The sequence below is a fragment of the Lasioglossum baleicum genome, chromosome 9 (assembly GCF_051020765.1).
Source record: "Lasioglossum baleicum chromosome 9, iyLasBale1, whole genome shotgun sequence".
Classification (NCBI taxonomy): Eukaryota; Metazoa; Arthropoda; class Insecta; order Hymenoptera; family Halictidae; genus Lasioglossum; species Lasioglossum baleicum.
The window spans coordinates 17,287,934-17,313,661 of record NC_134937.1 but is presented as its reverse complement, the minus strand read 5'-3'; the positions used below and the strand labels follow the sequence as shown (position 1 = coordinate 17,313,661).

At 46.4% G+C, this 25,728-nt stretch overlaps 2 protein-coding genes across 4 annotated transcripts; one reads left to right on the top strand and one right to left on the bottom strand.

The window, feature by feature from the left end:
• Nucleotides 1-31: 31 nt before the first annotated feature.
• LOC143211973 (uncharacterized) lies at nucleotides 32-13,591 on the bottom strand. 3 transcript variants are annotated; one of them, XM_076430172.1, is made up of 9 exons: nucleotides 12,004-12,268; nucleotides 3,643-3,757; nucleotides 3,421-3,525; nucleotides 2,042-2,848; nucleotides 1,786-1,949; nucleotides 1,566-1,724; nucleotides 1,104-1,373; nucleotides 771-1,022; nucleotides 32-656 (listed from the first exon to the last, which is right to left on the bottom strand). In XM_076430172.1, exons 1-9 carry the CDS (start codon nucleotides 12,133-12,135, stop codon nucleotides 303-305), a joined length of 2,358 nt encoding a protein of 785 aa, XP_076286287.1. In that variant the 5' UTR covers nucleotides 12,136-12,268; the 3' UTR covers nucleotides 32-302. The 3 variants fall into 3 exon arrangements, with proteins under 3 accessions (XP_076286287.1, XP_076286289.1, XP_076286288.1); XM_076430174.1 differs by having other exon boundaries at nucleotides 3,643-3,767; nucleotides 12,004-12,102; XM_076430173.1 differs by lacking the exon at nucleotides 3,421-3,525 and having other exon boundaries at nucleotides 12,004-13,591.
• Nucleotides 12,175-23,977, top strand: LOC143211992 (uncharacterized). The gene is made up of 6 exons (XM_076430218.1): nucleotides 12,175-19,223; nucleotides 19,905-20,103; nucleotides 20,569-20,820; nucleotides 20,904-20,972; nucleotides 21,703-21,938; nucleotides 22,566-23,977. Exons 1-6 carry the CDS (start codon nucleotides 18,966-18,968, stop codon nucleotides 22,716-22,718), a joined length of 1,167 nt encoding a protein of 388 aa, XP_076286333.1. The 5' UTR covers nucleotides 12,175-18,965; the 3' UTR covers nucleotides 22,719-23,977.
• Nucleotides 23,978-25,728: the final 1,751 nt, after the last annotated feature.

Sequence of the window (25,728 nt, the reverse complement as noted above, 5' to 3'; positions counted from 1 at the left end):
ACGAAACAGTCCACAGCAGCCATGCTGAAACTGCGGTCCGCCAAGCTTTTATGCGCGGCCCGATATGTTTGTGGCTCGAGAAGCAAAAAGTTGAGTATGGCTGGTCTACGAAGAAGCGAGCGTTGCTATTAGAAAACGATACGGCGGCTAGGCGTCCTCTCACCTGTTGCCACCGTATCGATTGTTCTATGGCCCCAGGACCCTAGTCTCCTCGGGTTTCCGTTCGATCCCCAGAAATTTCTTAGCCTTTTCGCTCGTCGATTACCACTCCCACATTCGCCGATCGCAAACGATTTGATCGTTTACGAGCTGATGCCCTTCGACCTGTAAACTCTTTGCAGTTTCACGTAGAAGATCAGCGCGCTGATCGTTGTCACGACGACGGTGCTCATCATGAACGAGCTGGCAACGAAGAAGCCACTGTAAGTCATGCAAACGTTCGTCGTCGTCGTGGTCTTCGCGACCTGTTCGACGTCGATATGCTCGAGGTTCTCCAGCACCTGGCTGCTGGCCTCGCTCAGGTCGTCCACCATGATGACTCTGAACCCTCTGGCCACTCTAATCGGGTCTGCGAGAAGCACTGACGAGGTGTTCATGGGTCTGCTGGGCGCTGGCAGCATGATCGATCGTCGACGTCGTCTGCCCGGCTCGATTTGCTTAAAGAGGACATAGAAACGTGTCTGTTAGCATTAGGGAGTAAGGACTAATAGAGCGAGGACTCTGTCCCTAGAGAATCTACTCTGGGCTGTTCGATTAAAATAATGTCCTACCTGGTTCATATCTGGACAGGGCTCGCAGTCGGTCTTGCATAGCTCGACGTTGCACTCGATGAACAGATCCATCACGTCCGGGAACTTGAAAGCCTGGAAGTACGCGTAGGCGATGATCGAAGCCCCAGTGTTTCCGGTGTCGTTCGTTTTCTGGAACGCTCCGAACAGCTTCGGCTTCAAGATACAGCCTCTCTCGTCCGTCAGCTGGATCGTGTTGGCGGAGGACTCGTCGCGAGCGATGCAATCGCGCACCTTAAACCATCACATCATTAGATTTGTTAGATTCATAGCAACTGTCGAACCTTTGGAAAATTCGCTAGATTTCTTCTCTACCTGTAGATCGAAGGCCGGGTCTCCTTCGACAGAAACGACCAGAGTCATGGTCTCGCCGATCTTGACGAGACCATCTGCTGCGGCAGCGAATGGACCTCTGCCAACTTGTATATCTAACTTGGCGACTGCCGTGTCGCCGCTGAACGTCACTATTTCTTGGTTCAACATGTCCACGGAAAAGTTCACCGTCAACGCTTTATTGATGTTTCCTTCCCAGAGACACCTGACTCGTCTAACCGTGTCCCAGACTTCCTGGATGCCCGGCTCGTTCTAAACAGACATTGCCGCTTAGAAAGTGCATTTCTACCTGTGGTTCGCGATTGAGTAATCGTCTGTTAATGCACGAAGTGAACGCGGTAAACGTGAGCAGGAAAATTTTCAGAAAAATTCAGTGGTCGGGTAATCTCTTCGTTGTTCTTCGAGGAGCGCGTGCAAAATAAATGTTCTCTGCAAATAACGAACCTGCAGAACGAGCACGTTCTCGAGGTACGCCTGGCCAGCTTCGCCAGCAAAATCGTTGATGAATTGGGTACCGCAGGAGTCCAGGCTCACAGTGAAAGAGTACTTGGTCTGCCCCGAGTTTTGCTCGACGTATCTACATTCCGGGTTCATGAAGAAGCCCTGTGAACATTCTCGTCTCGATCAGTTTGATCAGTTTGGGAGTCTCACTCTCGGAGATTACCTTAGAATAAATGACCCCATCGAAGGCTCGGTTGAACTCGATGTTGATGGTCATCATGGTCTTGCTGCACACGACATCTAGAGCGTGGATGTGCGGAGGGTGTTTCAGGTCATCGTCTTCGGCTACACCACCTTCCCCTGTCATCACCGCAGTGCCGGTACTTGCTGCGATGACGGGTACGAGATTATAAGATTCAGAGATCACATTCGCTTTATTTAGAAGTGAAACAGGTCAGAAACAGATGCAGTTTGCTCACCTTCTCCACCGGTAGGCTTAACAGCAGAGCTACCACTGGTCCCGCCAGTGTTTTCCATAGGAGGAAACGCTCCTCCAGGAGTAGACGACGGAAACCCTGGCGAGGATGGGTACCCGGTAGCTTGGTCGTACGAATTCGATCCTGCATCAGGCGTGGGGAAGGGTGGCCGTGGGCTCTCGGTCGGATAACCATAAGTGGTGAATCCACTGGCTCCAGGATAGCCAGCGACGGCCCCACTGCCACTGGAACCGCTGCTATCACCTGCGGGTCCGTAAGCAGGGCTAGCTCTTTGGGTCGAGTAACCATAGGTGGCGGAAAATCCACTTGGCGTCGAGTATCCATAGTTTGTGGAGAGCCCAGCTGTTTGGGCAGGGGATGGCGACCTAGGACTCGTCGTGGAGTACCCTGTTGAAGGTGGTAGGTAGGTGGTGGAGCTTCTGGTGGTGCTGAACGGCGGGAAAGCTGAAGATCCAGAGTTCGAGTAAGATGGCGGGGTTGGCCGCGGATTGTAGGAGGTCGAAGGTCCGTAGGGCGACTGGTTGTTCGGCGGAAGGTACGTGGAGGGTCTCTGGCTGGAGAACGGTGGAGCTTGAACCGTGGACGGCTGCCCCGACGGGTAGCCAACGTTCGTCGGAGAGAACCCCGTGGACGGCCTCTGGTAAGGGTAATTCGTTACCTCGTTTTGAGAGGGCGACGAGTAGCTCGGTTGCTGACCCGTTGTTGCTGGCTGGAACGGTCTCGGTCGGTCAGGTGGCCTCTGCGTGCTGTACGGTGGCAGGTAACCAGCTGGGTCCGACTGTTGGCGAACTGCAAGAAGAGCGGCCTTGAAAATCCACTTTGCTTTTCACCGTAATTAATCGCACGGGTCTGGTGTTCCATAGTTAGACGACCAGTGGTACGTTTGGGTCCTCAGGGTAACCCTCGTCCACCCCTCGTTATCTCACTAATCGATTATTTTCATTTTATGGAATCTTTGAGGCTGGTAGTTGGGCATTCAAAGTGTCCACGAATCACTTGGAAGAACGAGGAATAGAGGAGGGTCGAGTGAGAGCTCTGTAACAGTGTATTAGTAATCCCCTGTGGATAGTAGATTAATACAAGGTTGGCATTCGAGAAGCGTGCGATCCAGGAACCACGTAAGAAGATGGTTAATCGGACGTCAGTTATTGCGCTTGCTCGAAGCGACTTTGTTACGTTTGGGCCACTGACTTGTCTTTAAATCAGGGTCTCCGATCGTCTTATCGGAGTCTCGCTAAACTCTCTCCGGAGTCTAACAACGAGTACAATAACAATGGAATATCGTGCGACAGAATGGAGAAGAAGAACGCGTGGACTTGAACGTTATAAGGGAGAGAAGGTGTCCCTTTTGGAGAACGTACTTTTACGTGCGCCCTGCCGGTAGATCCCTTGAATCCACTCTAGGATATTTTGCGCCATCACGTCCGCGGGCGACGCTGGAGCAGCTCGCTGGACTCTCGAGTGTGCTAGTGGATGTTAAACGGTTATCCTTTATAAAACTTAATCGCTCTTCGACGTCTGTCCACGCTGTCCAGTTTCTTGCTCGATCGATTGCGATCTAGACTATACTAGGTTTCTCTTACCATCCGACGGTGATGTTCTGACAAACAGGGCATGGCCTCCTCCGTGCTCCTGGCTCCTGGCTGCGCCCAGGATTGTCAGCACCAGGATCAGTGCGGTCCCCTTCATCCTCTCGACCTGCAATTTCCTGCTTGTCATGCTACCATAATACTTCAGACGATCCTCGATCGATCTTGGACGAGGCAAGTTTGATTCGCGTTTGATTTTTGACAATAACATTAAACTAACGTGATCTTTTCCTAATTAACATATTCTGGACACCTGGACAATTTGTACGTTTTCGGATTTTGGCAGCGCGAAGGCGTGTCGGAGCAGGAAGAAGGGAACCTTGAACACTTGGCGGGCTCGTTCCAAGGCTGCGAACTCTCGCGGTACGCAAAAACAATAGAAAGTCTTGGAGCAATTAGCTGGATCACCTTCGGCACGAGAGGTTAATTAATCGAAGCCGGGTTCGGTCGTCAATCGTAAACTCCAGGATCACGAACGGAAAATTCATTATCCTCCGATCGACGGCAAAACGATTCTCCCTTCTGTTTCGTCATAATTTCGACGGGGAGGTTAACGAGTCGGCGAGGCGAGCGAGGCGCAATCGCTAAACAGTTTTCTGGTCCCGGGAAAGGCCGTTTCCACGATTGTTTCGTTCTTCTCACGTACATCGGCACGAGAGCGTTTCGTCAGATCAGATTACGGAGGGCTCCTCCGCAATCAGTGTCTCTAATTCCTGCCGCGATTCGGGGGCCGTCGAAACTCTGGAACAGCACTCGATTCGCAGCCAATTAACGCGCCGTGTCTCTCGACGATGACGACGCGCAGTGCTCGAGACAATGCTGAAAAGTCCGATCTTCGAAGGAGACTCAGACCTCACAAACATTTCTTAGAAATATATTTTCATTTCGATTTTACACCCATTTCCGAAAACCTGATGAACAGATTCTTCGAACAAAAGTTGGGTCAGTAATATTATACGGTAATAGATCTTAATGAAAGAAACCAGCACTTTTCATTCGATAGAAAGATAAAGATCACTTAAATTTTCTTCTTTTTCTGGAAAGTATTAGGCGTATTAGGTAGACAACAGATTGCTTACGAAGTTATTAATTTTCCGACTCTCATAAGACACTGTGCGACGATGGCTGCGCGATTATGGTTTGTCGAAGCGGTAATTTCAGCGACACGAGGCGCGAAGATAAAGAGACAGAGATAAGGGAACAATAGCTGCTAATAGCTTCCGTTTCCTTGGTGGACAGTCACGCAGATTCCTGATCGATCTCGTAAACAGGAGATCCGCGATTTATTTCGGTGCATCGACTCGCGGCACCGCGGTTTCTCCGTGAACCTGAGCCGTCGGCGATAGAAAGTTCCGGCGGAGACGGTTCCGATGCTTCTTCTTCGTCGCCTTCTGGCTCTCCCGTCGACTTTGCCTTCGACCGGGGGAACCCGAAGCACTGTCGCTTTCGACCAAGGTGAACCTACGAGAGCTACGTGTCCCGCTAGATCCATCCTCTCCGCGGCTTTCCATCCGCACGACACGGCGAGTATTCGATTTTATCGACCACCGCCGGCCACCAGAGTATGCCTCGCCAGTGAAACCGAATCGTGACACTGTTCCGATCCTCGGGGAGGGAACGATCCATTGCTCGTTGCCGCCGTGGATCGCGGATCGCAGCGAACGCCGTTTGTTCATTCGCCGGGCAAAAGTTCGAGAAGTCAACCGAGGAATCGTGCTCGGCCGAGGTGAAAGGTGAAAGTCGCGGCTGCCTCGATGCTTCGCGAGCAACCAGACACGTGGTGTACGCTCGCAAAAGTTAGTTAAAGAACCGGAGGGAAAGATCCCGAAGGTCCCGCATTCCTCAAGGTTCCCACATGGAAATTCCTCGCGGATTCTTATCTGTCACTGATCTTCGAAACTTTTCTCTGGATCGACTTTTTCTTTCAGAAATCGGAATGGTGGATAATTGACAGTCTATTATCTAGCTTCGCGATGGTACGAACTAATAAAATTCTCTTTGGGGTCATTATTCACTCGAAAGTCTCGCATTCCTCGAGGTTCCCGCGCGGGAAATTCCTCGCGGATTCTTATCTGCTAGCAATTCCTGAAATCGAAATGGTAGATGATCAATACCGAATCGTCTTCAGACTAATTTATAAATTAGTGTTTCCTCAGCTGTTCGCCGAATGCTACCGTATTCTCTTGCGCGCATGTGGAGCCGAGTTTGCGCTAATTTTTAAGCGCACCGAGTGCTCCGATTAGTCCGTGTGATACGTCACTTTGTAACCTGTGAAGTGCTCTTTAATATTAGAGACAGTGCAGGCGTTGCACGGTCCCGCGGTCGCACGTCGCATTCATTAAAATATAATACAACGCGCTTGAGAAACGCGTCGCACGCGGGGAATCGACTCGAACAAATAGGCCACCGAATTAATTAGAATCGTGCGAGTTTGTTAAACGATCTGCCCGGATAAAAAGGTTGCGACGGTCGCGTACGCGCGAATTCGAATCGCACGGATGAAAATATGTGAAAGTTTCCATTGCGCAAACCTTGTTGTCTATGAACGAAAGATTCGCGAAAAGATCGAACACCGCCGATCGAAGTCCGATTCGATTCGTCCCACGTGGTCTTCTTAATTTCCCTTTTCCGTCATGAATTCGTATAAATTCGATTCACGTTCATCGGCGCACTTTTTCAAAGACCGGAAGGGGATTAAATAGAATTGAAGTTGACGCAGACAATTAAAAGATCCGCAGTCGACCGCTAAAAACGGCTGACCTGTGCTCTCGATGGAAGTGGAACTTCCGGAAGCCAAATTTCCTGGAGCCGCGGAGAGATAGCGATCGCGGAAACGAGAATGCGTTTTCGCGAAGAGCCGTGGGTGGTATGACGTTTCCTCGGTGTCATCTGCATTACCCCGGCGTAATGGCGAATTTGATCGACCTTTCTCTTTTAAATCGCAAACTCGGTTTTGCTCGACCGTGGCCGTCGCGGACCTCGATTAAAATTGACGGCGGCATTGAACCGCGAAGAGGATCGATGCGGAAACGCGTGATCGTATTATACAAGCTGTTCCTTAATATGTCGCTCAGTGTCAATACGTATGTATCCCATTAAAGTGCTTTCGCGTTTCATGTCTACTCTCGTAACAAATTCTACATATTGTGAAACACTTTCTACACCGTGCTGAATTAAACAGGAATACACCAGCAGTCAGTTGCACAATTTTATTCGTTGACATTATCGCGGCGACTAATGGGAAAAATACGCGTGCCTAACAGCCAATCAGGCTTCTCGGCAACTCCGTGGAAATCCTTCCCGTAGCTGGAACAACACGCTGTCGAAAATAGCCGTAGCCGTCGCCGTCGCCGCCGCGCAATTATCGCGGTGGATTCGTAAAGTTTGCAAAGAGTTGCGCGCGTAAGGTGGTTGTTTGCGGTGGGCACGGTTAGGCAATTCGTAGCATGCACTTGAGAAGCTGCGGTTTTCGTTCGATGCAGCGGGTTGAAACGCGGTGTGTCGCGACCAAGTCGCGCGATGACGATGTTTTCGACCGCGCGAGGCGCGGGATCTTAATAACGAGACGGTGCCGGTAGTTAGTCGTTTATTATCCGGATTGCATAATGAGCAGGGAAGACAGCCTCGTCTTCTAATGCGTTAACGATTGGGGGTGGCGCTTCGACTCGAATCCACTGTTTCGGTGGCTGGACAGAGTTGCAGTTGCGAAAACTGGGCTGAACGAGTCGGGCAACATTGTTCTGTTGCGTGGAGCTACTTTCGAAAATGATTTTTTAGTAAGGACTTACATTTATTTTTGTATAATTTTCGATCATTGTAAATCTCCTTTCACTGTTTACTCTTCGTTGAAACGCTTAGACAACGTTTCTGGGAGTGTCGTGTTGACCAAGGAAAAATCCTTAACTATGGACCATAGACTTTCAAAAATTGTGAAACAATCGCCGGTCAATAATGTGCTAATAGAATCGTGTGAAACTAAATGAGACGTGTTAAAAGGTTGCGCAAAATGTGCCCACGAATATAAAGCCACTTTCCATTATTCAATGAATTAAATTAAAAGACAAATGAAGAATTGACGAGAATATACAATATATATGACGGCGTTGTCTCCTTAGGTACTACATCTAGACAAGTTGCAGTTATAGGTCCCAGTTATTGATACATTAAAAATGGTTTATCAAAAGCAAATGACAAATGAAGAATTCAGAGGTTCTGGATCTAGAGAATCTATCTAGATAGTTCTTCTACGATTCATCAAAATCCACTTGAAAGCAATGATAGACGCAAAAACGCAGTTTGATCTATCCAGCTCCAGGAGTTACTGCACGCTCATTAGAATCATTCGCTTTCCTCGAGTCCCACTGCTTTCTCACGGGCACACTTGATTTGCTATTCGCGAAGAGGTACGCACTCGAAGTGAACAAATAAACGAGCCGAGCGAAGACGAAGGAAGAAACGTTCTTCATTGTAAACGGTTCGATTAGGAGCGTTAATGGGTCGCGTTAGCCCGGTACCGATAAGCGTGCTAATCGGGAACGAGCCTCTAAATATGGTTGCGAGAGAAGATCTGCTAGTGAAAACTGTTACGTTCGATAGGTCTGGGTTACGGGGACATCGATCGCCTTACGCGTCGAGCCCGAGAAAAGTCTTGCTCGCGGTTTCTACTTCGCAATGCCAGCCGATCCAGAGAGAGAATGAGAGAAAGAGAGAGAGAGAAAAAGTGGTTTGGTAGAACGCGGAGGTCGGATCGAGCCGCCTGGATCCCATCGAGTTCATCGTTTCAATGAATGGAGTCTCGAATCTTGCCGCAATCGTAACCGCGTCTACTTTTATCGATCCTGAGCGGCAATGAACCGGCACAAAGTCAACAGTCATCGGTAGACTGCGAATTTTATGCATCTACGACAAAAATGGATTGGCAATGTACAAAATTGTGAAGACATTAGAAGAATTAAAATTGTTAACAGAACAGAAATTTCGTTTAACTTCTGTTTCTTACAGTAGACTTGGACAATTTCTATTTATTATTTAATTGATCCTTACAATGATTCATACTTTATTAATTTTTTTAGACATATTTTTTTTTAATATACTTCGTGTGGAGCAGACTTTATGCATCTCTGGCAAAGACGAGCGAGTGTAATTTCAAGCAGGGCAAGGGTTGAAGGAACGCAGGACCAAGACCGAAACGATAATAGTTTTCAAGGCAAGATCAGGATCGATAGCGTCGACAGACTCACGCGCCCGTCTCGTTTCGCGACTGCGGAAAACGGATCGTCTTCATGCTCGCTGGGCGAAAGCATGCCTTGTAACGAGCATTTCTATAGAGAGCGGCGCGGATACCCTAGCCACGGCAATTTGTCAGTGCGACGAAAGCAGAGTTCGCTTATACTGGCGAGGATTGTCGCGTCTGTAGCCCCTGTGTCCGGTAGACTATCGGAGGTAAACGTTTTCTTCCGAGGACTCGGGGATCGATCATTTCCCCGACGAATTGCGACAACGTTTAAATCGTGTTTCGCAATTCGCCGAGACCGCACTGTCCCACGTTCGCGAACGCCGCAAGGGTCAAGCTGCTGAACGGCCGAGAGCCTTTCGGGACGCAAATTGTTTTCCCGAGCCGTCCTCGTTGTCCGATTATCCTGATCGTCGCCTGTTATCTCGTTGTTCGAAGGACCAAACATCTAATTGTAAGCTGACGGAAAGATACCACAAGTTTTTTTGGATCAGCATTGTTTTCACGAAAATTGTTATTTAGTCTTGCTGTCAATGTTATCTGAATTAGTCGAAGGCGTAAACGAACGAATAGAATCGGCGCTATATTCTCCGGAAATACGAAAGAAAGTGAAACCGCTGTCGTTTCTCGATCGCAGCGTGCGTACCGCGCGAATTCATCACAAAGAGAGGCCTCCTTTTCAACTAATTAGAATTATCGAGAGAAGAAATAACTTTCTATTTCTTCGGCCGGTGCCACAGAAGCATAAAAGTTTGACATTTAGCGAGCTCGGCGAATCAAATAACAGGTTTCCCGATTAGAATAATAAACATGGTCATCTTTTTTCGCAATGTGCCCGGCTAGAAAGTCGAGTGTTCGGTCGACATTAGTCCTTAAGAGGCTGTCGTTAGGATCAGTGTATCGTAACACGGTGTCATACATGTATTAAACCGTTTAGATTGCCGAAACACCTTCGGGTTGCAAAACGGAATAATAAAACCGAGGTACAAATGCGTTTCGCAGCGTGTCAAACGATGTTCGTTGAACTGTTGCCTCGACTAGCGTTCATAAATCAAAAAATCCTCTCTCGCTTCTAGCGAGAGCGAATCTTTGCTGAAGGTGAGACGCGTCGCATCCTCGAGAGAGCCTGTGTGTGACGCTCGAATACGAGTAAACCCCCGAGGCGAACGATTACGACACCGGGGATTCGAATTTTTCCTATTCGGGAGGTTACGCCACGAATTTTTATCAACGGCAAATATTTCCCGCAGGCCGCGCCTATGCGCGTCTAACCGAGCGCTTCCATCCATACGCGTTTCCGATGTCGCTCGAATTCAGTGTGATCGTCCAATCGGACAGAGACCTTGAACGTTTCTTACGCCAGGTAATTTGCATAGCTCCTAGACTGCTGATCTATTAGGTCTATTTCGCAGTTTGCAAACTCGTGGACGTTGACCAAGCGACGTAACGTGTTAAAAATGATTTCTACGGTATGTGCAACAAGCTAATGTACATCTTCGCGCGCCGGTCCAAAGCGGAATCCTTTTCCTCGCGCTCGGAAGCGTGCCGACTCTGTTTGCTCGCTTTCTTCGGTCTCCAAAAGGAGCCCGACTGATTCTCACGACTGTTTTCCATCGTCCACGTGAATTTACCGCTATTTGCCATCGCAAAGACTCTTGGACGCTTTCGCGAGCTCTCGTTCGAAGTCCTCCTCGCAGACCGAAGAGTTATCGAACACAATTCGATCCTCGGGAACAGCGAGAGAGAGACGCGATGCAACGAGAGTGCAGTTTCCGACGCGCTGAAACGGGATGTCATCATCTCTCGCTCTTACTTTTACCGCAATTCTCAGAGTAATTCTATTGGCTTTGCCTACCATGCCATGCCGTGGGCGAGCGCAACACCGGTGAGAGACCTTGCCACGCGCGTTCATCGCGATGACTCGTTTTTCTTTCGGCTTCGAGATTAACGCAACGATCGATCGCTTTCTCCGCTTTGTCGTGAGCTCACGGTAATTATTAAAAATTACACGGCGTTATGAAATACGCGCTCGGGTTTACGGAAACTTGGAAATCGAACGCAGGACTGCTAAACAGACACAAATAAAGTTCCACTTAGTTGTTGTCGATGAGCGTACCGAGGGTTAAGGGCACGCCAGTTCTTCGACGAAGTTGCTTGATGAAATTTTCTCCGCAGGAAAAATTGCTCGTGGAAACTTCTTTGAAAAGCGTTATCGTGGAACAGCTGTTTTAGAATCTGTGTGGAAGACGTTCCGTGGGAACCAGTTGCTTTAGAATCTTTGTTGAGAAAGAGAGACACCTTATCCAGACAAGAATTACTTAATTTGAGTAGAAATATTTTCCAGAATGACGAGGAACATTTTTAATATTCAGAAACTTTTACTAGATCTTTTCGAACGAACCCTTCCAACAACTTTTCTTGATGTGTTCCCATCGAAACTTATAATGCGAGGACATTTTTTCCAAACTTCCACGGTTCATGTTCCACATAGAACCTATCAAAGAGTTTCATAACTCCTTCGATCTCGGCTTAAAACGTCTCTCTGTTGAAATCGACTCGGAATTTATCTTCCGATTAGAAACCCCATTTCACGATCAATCAGTCGCGTTCAGTTTCATTTTCACTCGTAAATCGCGATGGAAAACGATTCGAAATCGACAGGAAGGGAGTGGAAACCAGTTTATTCGGAGGGTTCCTCTGAGAAGACCGTGGATCGCGATAGAGAATCGAAATCGACAGGAAGAATATCGAAGGAAGTTCCAAAGGATCTTACGAGTAGAACTCCGATTATTCTCCGAGGAAAATTGTTTTGTTAGACAGAATCGCGATGGAGAACGAGTCGAAATCGAAAGAGAGAAATTGTTTAACCAGTTTATTCGAAGGATTCGAAAGAAGTTTTGCAGATCACGATGAAGAACGGATCGAAATTAACAAGAAGATCGAAGCGAATATCAAAGGACTCCGCGAGCAGGACCGCGGAATATTCATCGATGTCGCTTTCTCCGTACAATTTTTCATTTCCTACACAACGGGAGGTCTCGGTGGTTCGTGTGGCAAGTACTCGAGAGGATGATTCGATTTTCAAGCGGTAAGACACGGGGTCAAATTGCGAAAAGACTCACCTCGCTGCGAAGAAAATCCTTTCGACGGGAGACGAAGACGAGGTCGATCTTCCCTCGCGATTCGACCGGAAGATTCGCGTCGTGCGCACGCTTGTGAGAAAGGTGAGAGTGAATAGCTGGGAGCATCTTCATTCAAGCTTATATAGGTATTGTACCCCCTTTCCTTAGCCAGTCTGTAGAAAGAGCGTGCCATCACCGTCGTCCGCTGTAATTGTATCATCAACGCCGGGTCCAACCGACGGAGGTGGATCGCTTTTCACGATCGTTTCGTATTCTTATCATTAATCTCTCGAAATTGCTGCGGCACATCTTCGCATGATCTCGTAGCGAGACGTCTGTCGTCGAAAAGGAAGTGCTAGCAGTCGTTAAGAAGTGGCAGAAGTCGTTAACACTAAATATACCGAGTACTCAAAGCAACTGGTACGCGCTACTTTCTAAAAATTATGATATTCTATTTAATTCCCTGCTACGGAATTTTTATTCTAATGTCCGCTCGGACAAAAATATTTCTTTCCGCGGAGATCCAATAATTGTGAAATGAGAAATCTCCTGCGCAGAGCAGAAAATAGGCTATTGAACGATTGAGAAGTCCTTTTGCGGAAGCTGCGAGTCGAAAAATTCGAAAAACTAATTTACGAAAGCCACAGTGGAAGCGAGGACACAGAACAATTAAAAAATAATATGAACAAATTTTGAAAGTCTGCGAGAATGTCAACACGTCGAGAAATTCGACAATTTGAAAGTAATTTAGCGACGACAGCACGATAACAGATGGATAGAGGGGGAAAGAATGATTGCGGTTTCGTTTCACGCGTGCGTCTTAAAAACGCAGTCTCGGCGAACGAACGCTCGGCTTCCTGGTCGCCTAAGCTGGACGACAAAGCCAGGGGTGAGGGCACGTTGGCGAATAACGTAATTTATGGTCGCCTCGTATTTTCCCGTGGACGGAACGGCAAAGACGACGGAATCCTTTGGAATCACGTTCGACGATAATGAAGATGTTCGAGCGCGTGCGAGGCGCCAGTTTCGTCATTGCCACCCTTACAAGGAGCGACCATACTTTTCCTGGTGGGGAGTGGACCATACTCCTCATCATGAACGAAAAAAGACCCTCAGGAATTCATGATTCTTCGCGCGGAAAATGCGATCGCTCCTCAAGTTCTCTTTTATCATATTTAAAGTTGCGTCAACCCAATAGAAACTTGTTACGAGTTTAAAAATTGTATAAAGTCAAAAATACCTGCATAAAATCCGCGGTCTGGTTACGAGTAATTAACTGAATAAAATGTAGAACTTTACACGGTTGAAATTACGCATTCGAATACAGAAATGTTGTCCGTTCTAAAAATTTAATGAGGTTCCGAGGGTAGCGATGTAGTTTCGCGAGGGAGGTTCAAGAGGAAAGAAAAGTTGCACGGTTGCAACTGCATCGATGCGCTACCCGGTCCCATAGAACGAACGGATTCAGCAGAACTGCGGAAAGTTTCGACTCCCAGTTCCCTTTAAATCCATATAGTTTTCGGGTCGACGGTAATCGGGTAGCAATAGTTGTAAAGAGTAACGATCGCCAAGCCGTGTCCACGAATACTCGCTCGAACTTCTCGATCGTAAAATTCCGGGACTGTTCTTGATCCTTATACTCTTCCCAAATGCAACGACTGGACTGCAGAAACAAACAATCTTGACTGATCGTCTTACATTTTTTTTGAATGCATATAAACCGTTCTGCAGATCACTGCACGGAATAAGAAGTGTTCGCGTTAACCTAAGAAAGCGAGAATCGAAAAGAAACTTGCTTCTCCTCTTAGCAATTGCAATAAGTTGAAAGTACCGTGACAGTATCCTCAAATCCCCGTGACGTTTTTACAGCTCTGTGCTAAAACGAGTGTCAGGGATTGCAGCGCCGAACAAGTGGGGAGTTAAAACGGTTCTTCCTTTTATTAAAACTGAAGGAGCTTCCCAAAAGTCCATTCATCATCCGTCAAGATGACCGATCGCTAAAATTCACCAGCGAACAGAGCCAGACTTCGCGGAGCGACGATAAAAATCCGTGCTTATGAAAGCACGGCGTCTGTTCGAAACTCGGCAATTACTCGGCAGTCGTATTAGATGGACTAATGAGAAAATAACAGGTAATTAAATCGGTTGCTCGGCGAGTATCGGCGTAAAGTCTCAGTTAAATAACGTACAGCAGTTGCATCTTTCCCGGAGTGATTTTAGGTGTCCACGAGCACGTTGCTATCTTCCGGCAAAGAGAAACGTTGTTTCGCGTGGAAACCTTCGTCGGTCGATTCGCGAGAAGTGAACAAAAGCGCGGAGTTGTTTATGTGCGAGAGGCAAGGTTGTTTTCGTGAATTCGAGGATTTTCGGCAGGCGACGAGTACTCGATAGAAGAGCCCCGGAACGAAATGACCTTTGGAGACGTAAACGGCGAGGAGAAGACGTTGAGAGAAAGTCGCGCGGCGAAATAGCTTCTGCGATTGTAACCATGCCTCCGGTTAAGTTTAATATTACACATTTCAATAGTATTGCGCAAAACCGAGGATCCAGGCCCCGGGGGGACGCGAGATCAATGGGATCCTCAATTCGTTGTTTTTTCGGCGGCGAACTAGGGAAATCGCGCTTGTAGCCGCGGATACTTTCGATAACAGCCTCTAAAAACCATCCAGCAGAACGTGATCCCCAAACTGTCGAAACTAGATGAGAATAGTTTGAAAAAGAGCGCGCAAATTTCGAAAACGATCGATGCGATAGTAAACAGAAATCGGTTGGTAAGCGAGGAATCTAGCTCGATGGAAAATTGCAATTGCTCCGGTATGCTGGTGCCACCTGCACACGCAGTCACGAACCAGCTATTCTAATTAAAAGGTGCGCGATCGATTCGGCCGGCTTTCCCGTCCCGTTCTAGAATCGCATTGACACGATTCGATATCCGATTTTGTCCCTGCGATTTACGGATCCTGCACGCGCAACAAAGCGTTCATTAGTTTACGTTTCGAAAATGAACAGCGCGAAGCGACGTCGATGAACGCTCGTTAAATTATTAGCATGCTTTTGACGAGATTGAACGACCAGCCGATCCACTTCGGAATTAGGATCACACTCGGGTTAAGGACGCCTAATTAGTACTTAACTAGTACGAACGCGCGCTAACTTTTACCGTAATAACATCCGCGGCCTGCACTTTGCTCGTCTCCTTTCCGGAGGATTCGGTTTCCTTCGCAATTCTTCTAACGTTCCTTCTAATAACTGCTCTGCACGGCGATTTGGAAACTTTCTACGTTTCTGGTCAGTCGGACGTGCGGATTATCGTAGTTTTACGGATTTTTATGCGGAATGAAAATCCATTGCATTAATTGCCGGACACTGGAGTTACGTGGACATCTACTTTCGGTTTTAAACATTTTAATGAGTCGGAAATAATGAAATGTTTAAATCCGTTCAATGTTTCCACTGTTTTGATTCACCGTTGATTTCCTAACCTTTGCTATAAATGCATAAAATCTGCAGGCTAGGTAAGAAAGATTGAAAACTTTTTAATTACGAATAATAAACGACGGTTTTCAGATTTACGAAGAGATGCGGTTAGTCCGTGCGAGAAGTTAGATAAACATAGAGCATGTTAAACTTTATCACGACGCTCTCACCGAACTTTTGGAAAAATTCCCACGCTCTTTTTCAGCGGAGCCAACCGAAAATTGTTCGTTTTTTGTTCTCGGTCGGCCGGTGTCACGGTTGTTCAAAAGTAGCCCCATTGAAATAGCTACGGTGCAGCCATTTTGTCGGCAATGCGAAATAAAAAACGACTTTTGTGTACCTCGAGACAGACACAATGCAGGGTTTAAAACGGATTCCCCGCGAACTTTCTGGTTTCGCCAGAAAAATTGCTAAAAACAATTTCCCCGGTCTGAAACGGTGCAGTCTTTTAAAACAGAGTTTTCCCAGCTGCCGCAGCGTGGGCGCCAGTAGATCGAGAGGGCCGATAAAATTTCAGTTTCTCGTTATTTCGTTTGCTTTATTTACTATCGAACATTTCATGATCGAAAAACTGCGCCCGGAGATTTCGTTAATAGAGAAAGTTTCTCGCGGAGAGGTGGGCGTCTACGCGAAAATGGAAAAAAACTTGCGAAAGCTGTGCTTTAAGAGCGCGACGTGATTAAAGTTTCAGATCGGAACGTTTATTTCGACGTCTCTGCGCGCTATATTCATTGCGATCGATGCATGATTGCGACGTCTCCCGGCGCGCTTGGCGTTTGAAAACGGTGCGAAATCGAATTCTGCGTTAACGAGGGGGATTTGCGCGGTCGTTCGCATGCTGCAACGTATTTTCGCGAGCATTTTTAACGTCCGAACACTAGTCTGTGGGAAACGTCCATCAATTATTTGCAGAACCATTTTCGAACCAGCGCCTCAAACGTCCCGCGACAATAAACGATATAAGAACGGGAGCCAAACAGAAATTTCGTTCTTTCTTTACGTTCACGGTCACTAATATGATGACTACGTCAGCTCCTGTGCTAAAATGCACCTAGTCGTTTTTACCATAAATGCATAAAATCCGCAGTCTGGCTATGAAAGATTGATTCGCGCGACAGTTGCTCGAGTTTCGGGGATCCGCGAGGGATCGCGCGACGATCTCGACGATGATCCATTAATCATGCGATCCTCCTAGTCGCAGTTCCTTAATGGGTTAACCGGCTGCCGGCGGCGAGATTGCGTACTTACGCCTCCGCCTAGAAACTCGGGATTATCAATTAAAGAGGATTCTGCGCGTGGGCGGTGCCGCGACACGTACCCGTGCACACGGGTGCATTATTGAAATCTGGGCGAAAGTGAACAAAGCACATGCAGTTTTCGAAATGTTCTTAATTCTGTCGTTTCTCCAAAAACGAGCAGGTACAATTTAATGTAAGAACATCGAACAGTCGGCCCACAAACAATTTTCATTTGTGCATGAAGATCCGCAGTCTACTAATAAAGCTCGACGTTCGACTCGTAATGAGATAATCCGGTGAGGAACATATCGCTGACAGATACGTTATCCAACAACACGCGCGTACACACAGGCGTACACATACAGAGAGGTTCTTGCGAATTCGCGGGCCGGTTTCTGGTTCGCGTCCCGCCATGAGAATCGGAAACATAATCTATCGACGATAAACGGGCACGCGCGCTCCGCCACGCCGCCTGCCATATCGCGGCGTGCGCACGAATAATAAACGTAAACGATAACGATGTCCCGCGGGAAATTAACGAGTCTATATGCGCGTAAGCGGATCCCAGCCGCTAATTAATTTTAATTGGCTCCAGGCTGCTCGCGTCCGGCTCAGGCGGATTTGTTCGCGACGCGATCGCTTTGTTAAGGCTCCGCGGACAACCGATAACGCTTCCGGGAAATGATCTTTCGACCGATTTCCTATCGTTGCTCCACTCGATCACCTAATCCAGATCCTCGTGTGCAAGATTTTCCTTCTGGACGACTAGAACGGACGCGATCGATTTATTCGATCCGACGAAAAGTGTTTGTTAATACTACAATTCTCTGCCGTCGCGTCGGTTCGCCCTTTTCTCCGTAATTAATTTCCAAAGCGTTCTGGAACCGTTGCAGCGTTCAATATAATACAACGTAGTCCCGCGGCACAATGTATGCACTGCATTTTCAAGGATCTGATGGGATGCGCCACGATGCAACTCGGTCGTCGCCTAGCGCCAGCGCAACGAGTAAACATTGCGCAACGAACGACACATCGAGGCAACGATCGCAAACGAGATGCGGCGAAATTTGAACGGTAGAAAGTCGAGAGGTTTCAGTCTATATAATTACGAGTAATTGCCAGCCGCAACCGGGACCGTGCACAAATACGGAGAACAACCGTGGCTACGCTCGACCATGCGTTTCGATCGCGGTGGCCTCTTAGAAATCATGCGGTTCGAGTCGAAACCGTCCGCCGAAGTGCAAACATCTTTCCCGTTCCGGGAAACACGGAGGTTTCGTGCGGCGTGTGCTGTCTTTGAAAGTTCGAGGATACGTCCTGATCGTGCTGCGATCTGAATCTCGATCGATCCCTCTCGAATTACCCAACGAATCATTGGCAAATGAAAATGAACTATCAAAGTGTATAGAGTCTGCGTGTTACGCAGTCACTCGGTGAGACTATATGTTTCATAAATATTTAGAGCGAAGAAGCAAGATGTATTATTGCTAATTCTTTCGCAGCTACGATGACGAGCAAGAACTTCTTTGACGTTAACGATTTCCTACAACGAACAGAAAATTTACATTTATCGCGCGGCTTCATCAATTCAAGTGGCTAAATGTCGACTATAAAGAGACAGAATTTTCTTTCGATTTAAAGGAGAATCAAGAGAGGAGGAAAATTCTTATTGAAACGTCCATTGTGAGATTGACTCGATATGAAATGGCAAGGTAAAAATCGATGCGAAGAATACATTTTAGAAGACGTTCGACATGGTCTCCACGAATAAACGGTGCCGAAATCAATTGCTGTTTCTATAAATGATTTTCAACGTGGATCGACTCGTCAGTTATCGGAAAAATATTCATGGCAGGTTTCGACAGAGGTCTGAAGTTCGTGTGAGCTGAGAACAGACGGCGCGGCGGAACGATAGAATTTCGTGAGTAGACCGTCGATTGTCTTCCGAGAGGGAACGAAGACAAGACGGGACAAAGCTGCCTAGGATGGAAAGCGATGGAAAGAATCGCGAATCGCTCTCGCCCGATCTGTTTTGTCGCAGGAAACAAAAGCGCTCGTGCTTCTGTCGTCGACTAGAAACGATCTTACGGTCTTAAGCCTCGGATTTCGCCGCTTCTCCTGCGAATGCGTGCGACCCCGAAGAATCGCGAGAGAATCAACATCGAGAGATATATTTAGTATCCATACGTATAGTCTGTGTATCGTTCGACTTCCAGTATCGGTTTCCGATAGAGCAGCAGCTCAAGAATGCCGCGTAATTTGTCGGAGACCGACAGAAAGAAGAATCAATTCGATAAGGAGGAACGGGTTCATTTATTGTCCCTAATGAAGCAGTATGCTCCGCTGTTGGACAAGAGCACCTCGACCCTTGCCCGGAGGAAGATCTGGACCACCATCGAGAACGAGTTCAAGAAGATGGGATTCACGCGGAAAACCTCCGCGCAGCTGAAGAAGTACTGGCAGAATTACAAGTATCATTGCAAGAAGGCTAGGGCGCTCGGGAAGGTACTCGTTTTCTTAATCAATCGCCTGCTCTCTTCAAACCTCTCTCTCTCTCTCTTCTTTTCTCCCTTCATTCTCGGAAGCTAAAGAAAACCTCGGTTGATGTGACAGATTCATTTGACAACCTGAAAATAGCCCCGCCTCGAATTAAGCGTCTTTTCAGAAATATCCAGTGTGCTACTTGTTTTGTTTCGCATTTCATTCAGACCACACACAGCTTCTCTTTCATATCTTGCTTCTCGATCGTGTAGATTTATCGCATTTTTCCTGATCGTATTAATTCGTCGATTTATTAATTATTTACGAACAATCGAAATATTTTTAAAATTAATTCACTGGTTGATTCGTTCTTGGAATACTGAATAATTATACACAAATTTAGTTGGTTTAAGTTGCATATTATTCGGGAACGTTCTGCTTCCATCTCTGTATTTGCCTATGTATTTTCGATATTTGTTCTGTTGATATTGAAAAGAACATATTAATGTTCGGACTGAAATGTAATACGTTAGCAATACATGCCTGGAAACTTCTATTGAGTTTTCAATCTCTGAAAATAAATGTTGGATGATAAATGTAAGACACGTGTGCAATATTGGTACGGTAGTTACATTTCGGTGAAGTTTCATAAAAATTGATGGTTGGAGATCGAACCTGCGCCTCGTTAAAAGCGAATTATTGCAGGAGAGCAAAAAGTGCGCAAACTCGTCGGAGAGCGAGTCCCCCGAATGGAATCGATACCGAGTCCTGGTCGAAAATCGGCCTCCGTCCAAGTTTTCGGAAATCCAGGACGCCTCCCAGCCGGCTACAGATCGTTCCGAAGCCTCGCCGATCGAGTCTACGGAAGCCCAGGAAGATGCCCGTTCGTCGGAAGATGTGATCGGTATCTTTATTATTATTTGTCAGAACTGCTGTCGTTTCGGGCTAATTCACGTGAAAGAACGTAGGGAATTTAGGGGAATGGGACTCGTAAGAAGTTATAGTATCGTAAAAGTATAGTAAAGCGAACACGTGCGGCTACCGTTCGATGTAATGCGAATGTAACGCGTACATCGCCGTATTACGAGCGGCCATACTTTTTCTGCGTCGCGATCGCCATTTAATTTGGCAATTCCGATACTAGGTGGGATGAAAATTCGAAAAAATTCATGTTAAACGACTTACGACTTACTTAGACTGAGCTTAGAACTTATATGGAGCTGACTTGATATTTAATTAGTATAAGAGGATTGTAGGACGAGGTTCACAGTATGTACGTGAATTTTGTTCGAATTTTTACTGCGGTTGATTAAGCAACAATGCTGGCTGCAATCTCACTAGACATTGATCACTTACCTCCGACTTTAAGATCTCTCTTGCGTAAAAACGGAGAAAGAGGACGAAGATGCAACGTTCACCGATCACGTCAGTCCTGAAAGAGACGAAACAGACGAGAGGAAAGAGATCCCCGGATTAGATCGTCCCCCATCGACCGATTGCAAAACGAGAAACCGTATCGTGGTGTCCAGCGCAAAGATTTCGGATAACAGCGTGACAGTGTCGGTCCTCTATCCCGACGAGGACGAACGACCCGCGAAAACCGAATTCTTCCCGAGCTCAAGTAAGCAGCAGTGTTAGTAATTGTGGAAAACGAATGGCTGAAAGTCAGGAATTTAAACGGCGCATTCTCTCTTCGGATTTTAGCGGACGTTTTATGGCAACCGCGGGAGCGGAGGCGCACCTGCGAGGACTCTTCCGACTCGCAAAACGCAAGTAAGGACCTGCAAACAGATTGTTAGTTTCGCTCGAGAGGGGCGTTAGTCCGTAGTTTCCCGAATGTGTGCGCTAACGACACTTAAGGGACATTAACTCTGCAATGGTTCCTGCCCCGGCAGATTATGAATTGTTGCGGCACGATCTTCCACGGAAATTCCGCAAAACTCCGCTGAGATACTGCATAATCTGTGAACGCACCGTCATTTTCCAAATGACTGGCTTCACTGCTACTGCGGATCTTTATGCTACATAAAACCTGCATTAATTGCAGAATAAAAGAGTCACTTGGGAATTTCTTCGGATTGAACGTTGCACATTGATATCCTCCGATTCCTTCAATCTTTCCGATAAATCTGATTATTCTTTAATTATTAAAAATTATGGGGATTGAATTTTTTGATTTAAGCGCATTTTGTGATAAAAATCCAGCTAAATTGGAATCGAGGTTCAACATTTTTATTTTGTCTAAAGATCCACAGTCTACTGATACGAGAGACTTCAAGGTACCATTGCATTTTTGAAATTTCTATTTTTAATTGAGCCTCTTAAGGTCTAGAAAGTGCACAGAGACATTCGAAAAGTTTGATAATAGAGACAGTTTAAGAGGGTCGTGGAACAATAGAAACTTCCCGAAGGGTTGGAAAGGGTTGTGAAGGGAGAAGTATGAAGGTCGAGTACGTGGGAGAAAAGTTCTTTGGTGTCTCGTGCCACGACGATTCTTTTGAAGCAGGTAACGAGGATCGCGAATCGTCGGAGCACAGGATACGTCTCGACGAATTCGAGAGAAGAAACCCTCCGACGACGTCTGCTTCCGTCGAGAGTGGAGAGAGCAGTGCAGCGGTCGTTGTTTCGACGAAACGGGACGTTGAGAGGAACGATTCTGTCGGCTCGAAGAGGGGCTACGTATTCTTGACCGACTATCGGAACAAGTTGAAGCACCGGCTGCTTCTGCAGCAGCTCGAAGTTTGTGGAACGACAGCATACTTACCGGGTTACGCCACTTTTCACCTGGAACGTCCAACCAGAAACACTCGTCACTGCGCGGTCAACAAACGTGTGGCCGCTGTTAGCTCTTTATTATATGACTGAACAGTATAATGACATTGAAATAATTCATTTTGTATGGACATATATTTTGTCATGGACATAGCGAATAGAATCTCATTAATTAAAAGCTAGTTGAATAGCTGTGCCACACTTATTTCAAATACTTTCTGTATAAAATGTGAATACTTTACCTTCAGTCAGCTTTCTCCTCGTTTATATTCTTCTCTTATCATACACTTTTCAGTCGTGTGATTGTTAACTTTTGTTTCTGATGTTCAAAGTGGCGCAACTCTCTTGAAGGAGTCATTCCGACGCGACGGTGAAAATTTTGGAAAATTTTAAGAATTCTTTACAATTTTTACAATTTTCTCCCCGTTCATTGCTGCATCCAAGATTGGAACATTGTTTGATTTGTACTGAACGACTCGTGGAAGTTGAATCAATCAGTTCCTCCGTGAAAGCAGGGAAAAATAGCGTCGCATCGGGATGATCCCTGAACAGACTGAAGGGGATTGCGCTTGAGATCAGGATTTTCCGTTGCAGACGGAAGAAAAACGTCTGAAGGTGAAGATCGCCGAGATGGGGGTTCAGGAGGTTCAGCTCAGGATAAAAGCCGTGCGCGAGGACATGCGACGCGCGGAGGAACTCTATCGCTTAAATTTGGCGCGTGCAGCAGCTGGGAACGTGAATTTTTAAAATCTCACGACAACCTTCCCGGAAGAATTAAAAAATGCAAGAAACCGGTTAATTCCCAGTGAAAAATCGCTCATCGTACACTGTATCATACTCAGGTTGCGGATTGTATCTTTAGTTACCATAATTGCCTGACATTTATTACTAATATAGATCCATTCTAGAAGCTGCTTGTAGTCTTTATGCTAAGAGATAAACTTAATAAGGAAGTTACGGTTCAGTAAAGAAAACTATTGTAATTCACTTAGGTTACAGGCAAACGCAATTCCAAGTTGGACGAAGTTTGATAAACTTCGTATTTCGTTCAGACTCTAATGGGAAACTTAATCGAATACACAAATTTATATTCGATCCGAATTGTTCGAAATTGGCCCACAAAAGTTCGAAATTGCATAAGCATCCGCAGTCTAATTACGGCTCCATTAGAGAGCAATCTGTTGCGAATACGCGCGGAACTTCCACGAGAGAATTGTTCGAAAAACGAGCAATTTCGCGAATCGCTCATCATGAACGGGGGGAAATCGTTTTTCCGGACCTGGAAAGAATATCAATCAGAGTAAAACAATGTCACAAAAAATTACACTCTTCTTACACGTTTAACAAAATCGCCTTCTGAATCTGGAAAAAATCATTTCAGTTGAAACATCGCTTTCTCAGGTTCGGATAGGAAGGAGAGAGAGAGAGAGAGAGAGAGAGAGAGAGAGAGAGAGAGAGAGAGAGAGAGAGAGAGAGAGAGAGAGAGAATGGCGTCGGCGCGGCGGCGTGTGCTTCAAGTTATTTTTATTAATCACCACCGGTTATCGTGTGTTACGACGTCGTCGACATTTAGAAAAAACGCATGGAACCATACAAAATAACAATGCGCTTAGATTTCCGTGGTAACCGAGCATCATTTGAAAGTCGCGTGTCGACTTTCCTCATCGCGCGCGTGTCCGTCGTTGACCGATATCGATCGCGATCGCAGCGTCATCGACGGACCCGCGGATCGTCAACGAGCTACGGAACAGTAACGATTTATCACATAACAAGACTCTGTTACTCTTCTTCCTCTTTTCTTCGTTTCTTCCATTTCTTTTTTTGTAACATTTTATTTTTATTATTCGCTTTTGCCCTGTTACCATAATACAATTACGTATATCCGTCCAGCCGTTTCTCCGTCGCGTCGTCCTCGCAATAAGTGATTCTCCTCGTATTTAGTGATTGTTAATAATTATCACAGAAAGTTTGTAAAACAATGACCTTGACGTTTTTTGTAAATTGTACACATGTACCACATCGTGTGTTCTTCTTGTGTCTATCATTGTCTCGTTAGTGTGCATGTGCCGTCTCTCTGTGTATGTGTATGTGTCTTTGTGTGCAGATCACAAGTGTTTCCTTCTGTGTTTCTCTCACGATGCGTGTGTGTGTACCTGTGCGTGTATTCCTGTGTGTTTTCGTGTACGTGTGTCTTGTTTCGAGAAGCGTCTTTTTTCCATTGCTATTCTCCGACGCGAAATCCTTCGCGTTTTCCGTTTAGTCCAGTGAAAGAGTACAAGAAACGCGTTTTTCTTAGCTGCGCCCTAATCGTGCGTCGCGCGACGACCAAATCATTCTCGACGAACTCGGGGGCACGTTCTACAACTGCTTTCAGGATTGTGCTTGTCGATTACATCGCTTGGAATCGAAACCAATTCGTTGTCGATCACCTCCGAGCATTCCGGAAATCTTGCCAGACAAGTTTTATCGCTATCTTCCGTTCGCAGCATCGAAAACTGTTTCGATGCTGGCTCGTGCTACGTAACTTTTATAATTTTTATATAAGGATAGACAATGCATTTGATATTTAGTAAAGAGTCATTTGTTAATAGTCGAGGATCGTTCGATAAATTGTTTTCACAGCAACAACGATTGTTAGACTGCGGATTTTATGCATTTCCGGGAACAATCGGTGTAACTTCGAACGACAATGTTACAACAAGATTACAATAATTTGAAAGTAATAACAGAGAAATAAATTCCTATTTGATTCCTACGTTTTGAGATGAATGCACGCGTTTGTTATCTCGCATAAAGATCCGCAGTCTCTTCATTACTAAATCTACGGTGTATCTCGAGTAACATACTACAACAACTTCTCTTGAGATTATTGTCTAAGAGAAACTGGTTAAGCTTCGTCCACAGGTTGCCACTAGTTAACGCGCTAATAACAATTCAACAATCCTGTTCACAACAGTGATCGAGCAGGGTATTGTCTTTCCCCAATTATTAACTGCACATTTCGGGGAATGAACGGAGGAATAATGCTCGGATCAGTTCGATAGTAATCGTTTGACAATGGATACCGTTGCGTCGACAACGATCCGGTCGTTCAGGTGCGTGCGATCAGGTCGCAGCGTAATCAGACGGAAAAAACTTGTCACGATGCTGCTCGTTAGTACAGTAACAGTAGATTAGCGTTAAGTATTTAGAACTAGGCGGTAATAACAGCGATGCGAGTAGCGATACAAGTATAACGGCACGCATTAGAGAGTAGCCCCTTTAAATCTGCAGCATTTCAAGATATTTAGAGTTACGCTATAGTAAAACAGTTCCTTCGAACTTTATGCTCGCGCAAGGAGAGAGCTCTCCTTGGACAAATCGTCGTCGGTGCGTTGAACGAGTGTGTGGGGAAAAAGAGAGAGAGGAAAGGTGTATGTGTGAAAGTGAGTGAGTGACAGAGTGAGAGGGAGAGAGAGAGAAAAGGGTTGTGGGAGAGGGTTGGAAAGGCGCCGGGGGAAAGAGAGAAAGAAGGTCTCGATAGTCTGATTTCCGTACCGATCAAGACAGAAGTTTCCTCTCGTTCCGACGCGAGAATCGCAAGAGGCGATCGGCGTCGAAATTGTCTCTATCTCGTCGCTCGAATTCAATCCCGAACTCGCCCCATTTCACATCGGTACGACATCTTTCCGCGCTCGGAAACGTCCAAGGAGATCGAGTCGACGCCGAGAGTCTTTCAACGAGGAAAGACGTGTCTCATCGAGGGTAATCGGATCGG

Coding starts and splice junctions, on each gene's coding strand:
- LOC143211973 (XM_076430172.1), bottom strand. CDS start 12,135: ATGAAGATGCTCCCAGCTATTCACTCTCACCTTTCTCACAAGCGTGCG. Junction 1,950..2,041: donor TAAGCCTACCGGTGGAGAAG/GTGAGCAAACTG, acceptor CCGTCATCGCAG/CAAGTACCGGCACTGCGGTG. Junction 1,374..1,565: donor AGAACGTGCTCGTTCTGCAG/GTTCGTTATTTG, acceptor ATGTCTGTTTAG/AACGAGCCGGGCATCCAGGA.
- LOC143211992 (XM_076430218.1), top strand. CDS start 18,966: ATGCCGCGTAATTTGTCGGAGACCGACAGAAAGAAGAATCAATTCGAT. Junction 20,821..20,903: donor CGAATTCTTCCCGAGCTCAA/GTAAGCAGCAGT, acceptor TTCGGATTTTAG/CGGACGTTTTATGGCAACCG. Junction 20,973..21,702: donor TTCCGACTCGCAAAACGCAA/GTAAGGACCTGC, acceptor ATTCTTTTGAAG/CAGGTAACGAGGATCGCGAA.